We start from the raw sequence: 12480 nt of genomic DNA on the forward strand, positions 1-12480 counted from the left end.
GCAATAATTTAAGACATTTCTCTTTTAAAATTGAGTCGAGAACGCTAGAGTTCTATATAGAACCACATTAAACCTTTTTTGGTCACACTTTATTTCATTGGTCCACTTTAGACATTCTACTGACTATAAGTAACTTTGCAACTACATGTAAACTAACTCTACTAACCCGAACAAAACAATCTACTGATCCTCTAATGAGAGTTAGTCGACATGTAGTTGCAAACTTACTTAAAGTTAGTAGAATGTTTAAAGTTGACAATCAAAATAAAGTGTAACCCTTTTTTTCTGAGTGATCCTTTAGTGCATGATGCCATTTTTTGTCAAAACGTCGTGCAGTGTATTCCAGCCTCAATCATCCTCCAGTTTAAAGTGTGTGAAGCGCAGTCAGAGCGAACAGCAAAACTACCTGCTGAGAAAGAGTCGAGGCACCGGACATCACCGCGTCAGCGTCCGTCACCTCGCTCCCCGGCTTCAGCTCATAATCCTCATCCTCGTATAAATCATCCGTCCCGTCGTGGTCGAAGGAGACGCTGTGGTCTCCTATAGAACAGAGTTTGACCATGTTCTGTTTGACCACCTCACAGAACGGCCTCTCCAGCCCGTCACACACGCACTGGTTGAGCAGGACGCCGCTGGGCAGGAACAGCAGCTGCTCTATGGTCGATCTGCAGCGGGACGAACACTTCCTCCCGTTGAACAGCTGTCCGCAGTGGGACAGGTACGCGGTGAGCGCCGACTGACAGCCGGGCTCGTCCTCGCAGCGCTGGCGCGCCTCGGTGCACCCGATCCCGTCGGCGCCGCCGGGATGCGTCCGCGGCAGGCAGGGTTCGATGGCCCGTTTGGCCCGCAGGCACTCGGCGTCCGTCCCGCAGGCGCAGGTCTCCAGGTGCGACCCGCCGGCGGTCTGGTTGAGGCGGATGAGCGCGCTGATGCAGTGGCTCGGACACTGGCGCCGGGTCCCGCGGATGTTCCCGTCGCACGCCGTCAGGTACTGGTTATACGCGAGCTCACAGTCGTGCTCTTCGTGACATCTGACCAGCGCCTGCCAGCAAACCAGCTGCGCGTCCAGCGTCATCAGGAACGACAGGATCAGTGCGAAGCTGCTCTCCATGTCTGAACTCAGACGCGTGCGAGCGTCCGTCCGGCGCTCATCCAGAGAAACGGGAGAGAAGGAATCAGCATTGCGCTGCAGAAGTTCAGGGTTGGTTTCAGCAAGAACGCATCACAGAAAAGACTCCAGAAGACGTTTATCTGTTGCATTTCATCCTGTGTGTGCGGACAGATCCTCGTCTGTGTGGGGCGTTCATGCTGTTTGGAGCGCGAGTGCTGCTACGGCTGCATGCTGCATGTCTTTGTCCCTCCGGCTCTTTCACGCTCGGCTGCGCATTTACACACGGCGACCCCTCCTCCAAACTGCCCCTCCCCTCCTGCTCCTCTCTTCATTACGCATTCTGTTGTTCTATTGGTTGTAAACGCGGGATTCCATAGTAACGCTGTTTTTGGCAGAGCTCACCTCCTGTACGGGATAAATAAAATGTTTATAAATTTCATGAAGCCGGCGAGCTGTGTGGTCTCTCTCTCTCTCTCTCTCTCTGCATGAGATTACAAAACCCCTTCGGGATAGAGAGAGAGAGAGAGAGAGAGAGAGAGAGAGAGAGAGAGACATTCCTCTGTTGGAAGCTCAACATCTGCAAACCACTTCTTCAACTTAAAGCGCAGAAAAACAAATCTGTTTCTCTTTAGCGAGAACCCAGGAACAAGCCCCTGTATAAACCGACGCAAACCCGGCGGGTTTTCAGCCCCCGTTCCTCTCAGGCTCTTTTGGGGTGTTTTAATCGCGCCCCGGTGGAAAAGAAAAGGGCCACAAAAGTGTTTTCTGGACCGTTTCACCCTCTTTGTGTCCGACTGGCCATGCAGTAGCCCAGAGGCCCGTCAATAGAGAGACTTTCCACAACAATATATTTTACTGCTCTGTCCTTTCATAGCGCACTTGAGATCAGCGATTCTCTGCCATTCAGATGGAAAACGCTCTGATTGGAGTGGAAAAACTATGCAAAACCGCAACCATCCCTCGAGTCTGTTACAGAACAAAGCTTGCATAGAGGGAAGAGTGTGTAGGAATGACCGGGGCTAGTTGTCACAAAGTCTTCAAACTGGTAACTATAGAGATAAAGTAACTGCGCGAGCCAGAAAACAACACATGATCATTACCTGTTGTGTGGAAACCCATTTCTGCCACATTAAAACAAAATCATGCCAACTAATGACATTAAAAGTCATAATTATAACATAAAAAGTCAAAATTATGACACAAAAATGTCAAAATTGATATAAAAAAATCATAATTATGAAATAAAAAGTCAAAATTATGACAAAGTCATAATTGTAACAAAAAGTCGAAGTTATGACAGTCAAAATTATGACAAGTTGGAATTGACAAAAAGTTATAATCATATAACATAAGAAGTTGTAATTATGACAGACATAATTGTCACAAAGTCTAAAGTATGACAAGAGGAAATTAACTTGTCATAATTATAACAAAAAATGAAAATCATGTCAAAATTATGACGTATGAATTGACAAAAAGTCGAAATGTCATAAAAAGTCAAAATTATGACATAAAAAAAATCATAATTATAACAAAAAGTCAAAATTATGACAAATCGAAATAATGATGTCATAACTGGGAAAAATCTAAATTATGACAAACAGTCAATTATGACAGTCAAAATTGACATGAGAAATCAGAATTATGACATAAGTCAAAATTATGACTAGCCAAAATTGACAAAAAGTCGAAATTATGACATGTTTATGTCATAAAAAGTTATGAAATGTGTAATAAAAATTTATGAGTCAAAAATTGTCAAAAATGTCTATGTCGTAAAAAATTATGACAGTCAAAATTGTCAAAACTGACAAAAAGTCGAAATTGTCATAAAAAGTCAAAATTCTAATGTCAAAATTATTACATAAATCGAAATAATGACGTCATAACTATGACATACATATTGACATACAAAATCAGAATTATGACAAGTCGAAATTGACAAAAAGTCAAAATTATGACAGTCATAATTATATAAAAAAAAAGTCATAATTATGACAAAAAGTGAAATTGAGATAAAAAATATTGAAATTACGTCTTTTTGTCATAATTTCAACATTTTATGTCATAATTATGATTTACAAGCACGATTTTTTTTTTCTTATGTGGTGGCAATGTGCTTCTATAATGTCTGGAAATCTCAAATTCTCCAAATCAAAACCCCAGTATCATCATATTTTTGTAAATAAAATCACTCCCTGTTCTAGCCTGAACCATGGAGCTCAGTGTTACCTCTCGTGTTTATGCCTCTTTATGATGGACGGCTTGTGCTCCTTGTTTGTAAGGTGCTTCGGATAAAAGCGTCTGCTAAATGAACAGATGTAAATGAAACACCACAGATCAGAATCAGTGCGGTAAAATACACTGAATCACAGCTGGGGAGTTGACATGACAAACAGTTCCTGCAGTGCAACATCTAAAACTGTTTTAAACAACACTTATTTGTATTTGTTGGTCAATTGCTGCACATGCAGTTTCTCAAATCAAAACTTTATCAAAAATTAAAAACACTTTTGTTACGTCAACTACCCACCTATAAAGCTTCCTCGTGAGAGGTGAAAGTGTGTCAGTGAAGGGTTCGACCCTGACGTTCATGCCCGATGTCTCCATCTGGTGGTCAGATACGGCACTGCAGCGCTGCGAAGACATCACATGCATCATAATCTTTGTACAAATATATTTATTACACTTTCAACAGTCAAAAATCAGCAGGTCTGGAAATTACAGCAGAATAATGACATGAATGCATTACATTGGTAATTACGTAACTTATGCGTCGGAAACAACTATCGAGGGCATAAGTAGAACAAACACCACTCTTGCCATTAATAAAGAAATAAATATACAATAATCTTATGGGTGAAATAAAATTCAACCTTTTTTATCAGCTCTGTCCTGTCGGTCAGAGACGCTAATATTGCTTTATGTTGATTGGCAAACATCACGCGATGGAAGCAGATTATTGCTGCTTCACTCAAAACCCAAATCAATCCCAGCATGACTTCATTCAGTGAAGATCCTTCATCATTATTTTGAGTCTCCAAAAGAGGGAACAACGACGACACCAAACCACCTGCACAAAACAGCACCACTCAATGAAGGGGCAATGACATCAGGGGTCAAGGTGAAAGGTCAACGGATGATCCGGGTTCTACTTCCATTCCTGCTCCCATAAGCCCTTCATACAGACGCACCGAGTCGTTCCCGCTACGCTATTGCTGTGATAAACCCGCCGCTAACGCGTTCAGACCGGAGCAGGTCAGGGTCGTATTTCACCCCAAAGTCAAGAAATTATACTTGCATATTTTTTGCATTGTGACGTTATTTTCACGAGAACATGATTGATGCGAAATATACTTTTTCCCGTGAGGTGAAATGCGACCTGAGCGGGGGGGTCTATATCTGATGACATCTAAACTCCTAGAACTACATTAGCATCATGAAAGCTACACGTCACACTGGATATATGGATACGGATGTTTGTCGGCAGCGAGTGTTTGGAGGGACACGGAGATGAGGAGATCACATGACGCAGCACTTCTCCGCAGAGTTCTTCAGGTCCTCCAGTGTGGCCTGAGCCTTGCCCTTCAGATGACCCATGTCCACGTTCTGGATGTTGGTCAGCTGACCCAGGACGGACTGCTTCTGCTCCTCTTCCTGGTTGTCTTCGGCGATCATCTTGGCCAGCTCAGTGGGGAGCTCCACATCGTCTCGCGCCGCCTGGATCTGAGTCTCGTCCAACTCATTCTGAAATGCAGGTGAATATCAATGAAGAACAAACTCAAGTTAAAAACATAATGGAGATATAGTTAATTTTTAAGTTTTATTAAGTGTTTACAATCAGTAGGGCTGTCAAACGATTAATCGCGATTAATACAAAATAAAAGTTTGAGTTTGCCTAATATATGTGTGAGTACTGTGTGTAATTATTATGTATATATAAATACAAACACATTCATGTATATATTTGAGAAATACTTACAAGTATATGTATTTATTTATATTTTTATATAATTTTTATTATATATAAATACAAATATTTTGTACATAAATAACAAATTTCTCTTAAATATGTACATAAATTTGTGTGTATTTATATATATATATATATATATATATATATATATATATATATATATATATATATATATATATAATAATTACACAAAGTACTCACACATATATTAGGCAAACTCAAACTTTTATTTTGGTATGCGATTAATCGCGATTAATCGTTTGACAGCCCTAACAATGAGATTATGTGGTTTTTATAATCAATTAACACTGCTTTTGTCATTTTTTACAAAATTTGTCACCAAAAAAGTCATTTGGTTTAAAAAAAAAAGACATTTATTACATTTTAAGATATTTTAGTCACAAATGAAATGGCTGTATTGACCTTTGGATGGTTAAACCGAATGACCTTTTGATTCTTCAAAATCTTTAAAATACATTTATATGTAGAAAAATATAATTAAAAACGTTTGGATTCAATAAAAGAGATCTAGTTGTACTACCTTACATACTTTGGATGTCATATCTTTGTTTTTTATTATTAATTTTTTATTTTATTATTGTTTGACCATTTGATTAAAAATGACCCGTCACATCTTCGACCCACATGCAGTGTAACGCATAGTGAATTTGTCGCATTTTACTTTAGCAATCACCCAGAATACCCTAGAAACTGCATAGCAACACCCTAGCAACCGCATGGCAACCATCCAGAATATCTGTTTTACTTATAGACCCTCATACTTCAAGCTGTAAAACTACTTCAAACTTTCTCAAGCCAACATCAAAGTTTGTTTTAATGAACTTTCTTATCCAGATTGAATTTAGTACATCAAATATGTATAAACACTTTACAATTTTTTTTTTTTTTTTGCATCACAGTAATGAGAATTAAACTTTTTGTCATCACAGTACACTGTTAAGTATTGGGGAATGGTTTATTAATTATGATAAAAAATGATTTCACAATGCAAAAAATCAGAATGATATTAATATCTTGGTAACACTTTACAATAAGGTAAATTAATTAATGCATTAACATTAACAGCAATACATTTGTTAAAGTATTCAATAATCTTTGTTCATGTTAGTTAATAAAAATACAACTGTTCATCAATAGTTCATGTGATTCATTAAATAATGTCAAAAGATACTTTTGATTTTAATAATGTATTAGTAAATTCTAAAATTAACATTAACTGGGATTAATAAATGCTTTAGAAGCATTTTTCATTGCTGGTTCATGTTAACTAATATTAACATATGGAACATTATTACTAATATCTTTATGCACAATGTGATCTGCTCTAATGAGATTCAGTCCAGCGTGTGAGCGAGGTGCTGGGATATTAAATTTTAATGGTGTGGGCAGATTAATTGTTACCTTTGGCAACCTGTATTTGTCTCTGAAGTGAGTCCTGATTGTCGCCCTCTCCGCCTTCTTCTGGGCAAAATTGGCGTCTCGCTCCTGCCTGAGGAGAAATGAGAACAGAAGCATGTCAAACACAGACAAACACTGTAATATGAGGATGAACTGGGTTCTTCAGCGTCTTTTGATCATTTATCCACCCACACACGTCTCAAGTTGTCAATCTCAAGATAATGAGCAGCATCTGTCAGATTTCTAGTTTAAACAGCAATTGAACTGATTGTTGGTTGACGTGTTTTAGGACTAATTTTAGGTATGATTATTTGAATAATGATCCTTGTTACATTCGAAGGATCTTATAAAAATAATCTCTGTCATGACGAGCAATTTCAGGCCGTTTCCGTTCATTTCAGCATGAACTAAAACAAGTCTACGTCCACAGAGAGAGATCCATGCAACGTCATTCTCAAGGATTAAACTGCTTTGCTCCGTACGCCGAGGAATCTCATGGAATAAATACCTTCAAAGAGAGCATTAATGGCAAAATGTAGACAACACTTCAGACTGACTGGATTTCTGCAGTCTAGAAGATGCCGGAATAGAAACAAGCCAAGTTGGGTTGAAAATTAGGTGAATATCAATGAACCCAGCGGACTTTTAAAGGGTTAGTTCACCCAAAAATGAAAATAATGTCATTTATTACTCACCCTCATGCCATTCCACACCCGTAAGACCTTCATTCATCTTCAGAACACAAATTAAGATATTTTTTGATGAAATCCGATGGCTCAGTGAGGCCTGAGCAATGACATTTCCTCTCTCAAGATCCATTAATGTACTAAAAACATATTTAAATCAGTTCATGTGAGTACAGTGGTTCAATATTAATATTATAAAGCCACGAAAATATATTTGATGCGCCAAAAAAACAAAATAACGACTTATTTAGTGATGGCCGATTTCAAAACACTGCTTCAGGAAGCTTCGGAGCGTTATGAATCTGTGTGTCGAATCAGCAGTTCAGAGTACCAAAGTCACGTGATTTCAGCAGTTTGACACGCGATCCAAATCATGATTCGACACAAAAGATTCGTAACGCTCCGAAGCTTCCTGAAGCAGTGTTTTGAAATCGGCCATCACTAAATAAGTCGTTATTTAGTTTGTTTGGCGCACCAAAAATATTCTGGTGGCTTTATAATATTATTATTGAACCACTGTACTCACATGAACTGATTTAAATATGTTTTTAGTACATTAATGGATCTTGAGAGAGGAAATGTCATTGCTCAGGCCTCACTGAGCCATCGGATTTCATCAAAAAATATCTTAATTTGTGTTCTGAAGGTGAACGAAGGTCTTACGGGTGTGGAACGACATGAGGGTGAGTAATAAATTACATTATTTTCATTTTGGGGTGAACTAACCCTTTAACTCAGTCTTATTTAACTCAACTATTGTTTAAAAATTTCTGTATTGCTGCTTTAAACGAACCCAAAATATGTTGGAAATTAACATTTATTAGTAGCTTTAACATTAATAAGTTTAATAAATAACAATTAAACAATAAACATTTATTAAATTGCTTATTAATAAATGTTCACCTTTTGATTATTATTGTTGGCTCTACTAATTATGTATAATTTTTAATTTCCAACCTATTCTTGGTCCATTTAAGCCATATAGTCATTTTTAAACAATAGTTTGATTAAATACTTGTTCAAACATTTTTTGACTAATCAGAGCAGAGCAGCTCTCAGAGAGGCGGGGTTTAGAGAGACCGACTCTTTGAACGAACCGTTTCAGACACTGAGAGAAAAGAGCTGATGCTGCAGTGGATATTATGAGAGAATTAAAGTGTTTTTGACCTTGGATGAATGTGAACCTGCTTCAGGAGACGAGAAACAACATTAGGAGCCTTTAAATGAGTATAATGGAGGCACTTTAGGTTAACCTCAAGTTGGATTACGAATGTTAAAGGTCATGGTCAATACAAATTTCCAGGGCTAAAACAAAGGTCAAAACAGAATGGACACATTTAGGTGGGCGAAAAACCACCAGCAAATTAAGATAACATTTGAAACTGGTTCGAAAGAGGAAGATATGAGCCATTACCACTTAAATGTTCCAGGTTCAATACAAGCTGTATCAACAGCATCTGTTTTTAACAAAAACAAACATAAATTGTGCATTTTCAATGGATTACGCACTAATGGACGAGTTTCACCAGGTCAATAGAGCGCCGTTTGTAAAGAAACCTGGAACCATCCTTTCATGAGGGATCGTCATATAATAAGTGTACATGAAGTTGCTTTGGAGAAAAGCATCTGCTACATGAACGAGCGAGAGCAGGATGGGAAAATATCTCAGGGATTTAGAGTCGCGCTGACAGTCGGGTGATGCTCATCCACTTGATTCACTATAACAAACGACTGGTAGTTAAAATAATCCCCATATCAATAAGCAGCAAAAACCTTTTGAGAAGATCATGGTGGTTTGGCTGATTCAAGAGATTTAACACACGACGCCCTGTCAAAGTCAACAGTCTTAAACTAGCTGTTCATGCGGGTGTCTCGGCATGTAAAATCTGCTCTCTGAGGAAATGAGTTGGATTACCACCATGAAGATGAGCTCGGCACAAACATTTGAAGTCTGTGAAATCAGAATTTTCCAAAAATGGCAGTTATGCAAACCGTGTCAACATAGCCACCTGTTCATGTCCACACTATAGCTGTCAGTGCTTTATGGGATGATTTCTGAAGACAAAGCATGTGAAGTAGACAGATTTTTTTGGCTGCAGTGCTTGATCATTATATGATGGTTATAAAAGCCTCATTTTTTGGTTTTCCCAATTCACAAGTTGTCTGTTAAATGTTCTGATTGGGGTTTAAATGAAACTGGAGTAAAATACTAATTAAAATCAGGCATACTCATAGAATGAGCGGATTCTAATACACCCTTACAAAAAATAACCATGGTTTTACTACGAATAAAACCAAAAAAACATGGTTCTTGTAGCGAATAACCATGGTTTTACTACAAAAACCAAAGTTTACCTATATGGTTTTGTTGTGGTGATACAAATAGTAGTAAATACGCCAAAAATAACACGAGAAAACCATGCTTAATTTGGTTAAAAATGGTAATATTGTTGGTAAAATATAAGTTTTTTTTTTACCATGTGTATACCATGGTACATGTCTAAATAAACATGGTATCATGTAAATATCATGGTATACGAATATGGTAATCATTCATACCATATAACCCTTTAACCATGATTTTAATATAGAAAAAATGTAGTAACGTTTTTATTTCAGTTTGTATAAACACAGTTTTACTACAAATACCATGGTTAAACTATGGTTAGTGTGCTAAAACCATAATTAATTTGTGGGTACCATGGTTTAACCATAGTAACATGTTTTTTTTTAGTTAGTAAAATCATGGTTAATTTTCGTAACGGAATTTCAATGTATTTGATACATTAGCTTTTCATACGTTTTTATCATCGTTCTTTTTTATTTGTGCTCACATAAGAACAAATAATTAATTTGAATATATACAAATACACAACTTGTAGCGAATAACCATGGTTTTGCTACAAAAACCAGTTTACATATGGTTTTGTTGTGATACAAATAGTAGTAAATACGCCAAAAAAAACAAACAAAAAAACATGAGAAAAACATGGTTAATTTTTGTAAGGAAGCTGAGTAACAAATGGTAATCATGGTAATATTGTGGCTTTTTTATACCTTGTGTATACCATAGTACATGTCTAAAAACCATGGGCTTGGGATACCATAAATATCATGGTACATGAATATGGTATACCATATAACCCTTATTAACCATGATTTTAATATAGTAACGGTTTTTTTTTTCGGTTGTATAACCACAATTTTACTACAAATACCATGGTGAAACTATGGTTAGTGTACCAAAACCATAATTAATTTGTGGGTACTACTGCTTAACCATAGTAACATGTTTTTTTAGGTAGTAATACCATGGTTAATTTTCGTTCAGTGTACTTGGTACATTAGCTTTTCATAGGTTTTTATCATCGTTCTTTTTTATTTGTGCTCACATACTATAATTAATTCGAATCTGTGGATTCATTGACACTATACGAATACAAAACTTACACAAACAAATACTAGCTAAATAAAACCTCCCAATGTCAGAAGCGACTGACTCCGTGATGAAAAGGTGAAAAAAATAATAATAAAACACTAAATTCTGCTCGACTGTAATGTGAAATATTATTCATATCTGACTGAGCAGAATCTCCCTGAGCGAAATGAGCAGCTGCGAGAGCGCGCGCGCGCTTTATATCCAACGAAGCGCGAAAAATGCGCGCCCATTTCCAAACCCGCTCTGCACGTCCGCTTCTCCACAACAGCGTTCACCTCACGAAAAACATCAACAAATTTCAGAGAAATACGCTAGTATCAGAGGTATGAAGGAAGGTTAGTCTTACTTTTCCTCCTCTAGCTGTTGTTGGTACTCTTCAAACTCTTCTTGTGTCATTCCTTTAGCAGCGGCATCGGATTTATCCCCTTCAGATTTCTCTTCTGTCAAACCTCCTGTCAGATTCTTCAGCTGACCGCCGACTACGTGTTTTACCATGAAAGCCATCGTTAAATAGTACAATGTTCTTAAATGATCTTCTATTTGTCCAAAACTGTTATTAATTCCAATTAGGTCAATAATATGGACATAAAACCTAGCTTTTTCCGTGATCGCCGAACGGAAACTCCGTCCGGTTGTCTCAGCTGAGGTAAAGTGGAGTGAAGTGATGTGGATTCATCTCCTCATCTGAGTCACAGCAGCAGTTTGGCTCTTCCATCCGCCCAATCCCGTGTTTCCTCACCCGCCTATTCCCGCCCAATCCAACGTACCGCTGGATTAAGCGCGTTTGAGTCACGGGCGCTTTTTTTTTTTTTTTTTTTTTGCGGGCGCGCGTGACATGTCAAAACGCATCGCGCCTCAGTTTTCGGTGCGCGCGTGCGTGCGTGTGTCTGTGTGACTCCAAGTCGGTTAACGGGATGACAGTAAGCAGAAAGCATTCAGAGTGTCTATACAGCATCCATCTGGAGGGAAGTAAATCCTGTGAGGAGAAAGTGAATGTGTGAAATGAAAAACTATATTTTAAGGTTCTGTCGCCATTTTAGTTTATTTGGGAAAGGGCATAACTGTAATCCCAGAGATTACCATCCATGCATATAAAGCTGTCACCATCACCTCCACATGGATTATCATGCAAGTTGAGACATATTTATGCAGTCTACATTAATGAAGTGAAATGATGTTTATGAAGATTACTTAAAATCTTAATGTTTGCTCTCATGTTTCACCCAAAAATGAAAATAATGTAATTAATTACTCACCCGTAAAACCTTCGTCATCTTCGGAACGCAAATTAAGATATTTTTGATGAAATCCGACAGCTCAGTGAGGCCTGCATAGCCAGCAATGACACTTCCTCTCTCAAGATCCATTAATGTACTAAAAACATATTTAAATCAGTTTATGTGAGTACAGTGGTTCAATATTAATATTATAAAGCCACAAGAATATTTTTGGTGCACCAAAAAAACTAAATAACGACTTATATAGTGATGGCCGATTTCAAAACACTGCTTCATGAAGCTTCGGAGCGTTATGAATCTTTTGTGTCGAATCATGACTGTACAACAATATATTTGTCAAACAAATATTTGACAAATTCCGTGACATTCCGCATTATACGGTAAATTCCATTTTTATGACTGGATTCTGACATTCTGTCCACAGAAATCATAGATAGGACTGTAAGCACTTTTTTGGGGTGTTCAAGGGCTATAATCAGAGATCTGACTTAAATTATATCTTTATTACGTTTCACATTCTAAAGGTGAAAAGCTGCAAAAAAGCTTTTTCATTTTTGGGTGAACTAACCTTTTAATTGCATGGACATACTTGTCACAAAAACATATAGAAC

General features: G+C 37.7%; 2 protein-coding genes across 2 annotated transcripts; both read right to left on the reverse strand.

Annotated features, from left to right (window-relative positions):
* Positions 1 to 202: 202 nt before the first annotated feature.
* Positions 203 to 1502, reverse strand: si:ch1073-459b3.2 (growth arrest-specific protein 1). Its single transcript, XM_067389506.1, has one exon. It carries the CDS (start codon positions 1109 to 1111, stop codon positions 365 to 367), a length of 747 nt encoding a protein of 248 aa, XP_067245607.1. The 5' UTR covers positions 1112 to 1502; the 3' UTR covers positions 203 to 364.
* A 2065-nt stretch (positions 1503 to 3567) lies between these two features.
* Positions 3568 to 11265, reverse strand: cplx3b (complexin 3b). Its single transcript, XM_067389507.1, has 3 exons — positions 10978 to 11265; positions 6510 to 6597; positions 3568 to 4858 (listed from the first exon to the last, which is right to left on the reverse strand). The coding sequence occupies exons 1-3, from the start codon at positions 11133 to 11135 to the stop codon at positions 4634 to 4636; spliced, it is 471 nt and encodes a 156-aa protein (XP_067245608.1). The 5' UTR covers positions 11136 to 11265; the 3' UTR covers positions 3568 to 4633.
* Positions 11266 to 12480: the final 1215 nt, after the last annotated feature.

This window comes from Chanodichthys erythropterus, chromosome 7, assembly GCF_024489055.1.
Source record: "Chanodichthys erythropterus isolate Z2021 chromosome 7, ASM2448905v1, whole genome shotgun sequence".
In the NCBI taxonomy this organism is placed as follows: Eukaryota; Metazoa; Chordata; class Actinopteri; order Cypriniformes; family Xenocyprididae; genus Chanodichthys; species Chanodichthys erythropterus.

Coding starts and splice junctions, on each gene's coding strand:
- cplx3b (XM_067389507.1), bottom strand. CDS start 11,135: ATGGCTTTCATGGTAAAACACGTAGTCGGCGGTCAGCTGAAGAATCTG. Junction 6,598..10,977: donor CAACAGCTAGAGGAGGAAAA/GTAAGACTAACC, acceptor ATTTCTCCTCAG/GCAGGAGCGAGACGCCAATT. Junction 4,859..6,509: donor ACAAATACAGGTTGCCAAAG/GTAACAATTAAT, acceptor CCTGCATTTCAG/AATGAGTTGGACGAGACTCA.
- si:ch1073-459b3.2 (XM_067389506.1), bottom strand. CDS start 1,111: ATGGAGAGCAGCTTCGCACTGATCCTGTCGTTCCTGATGACGCTGGAC.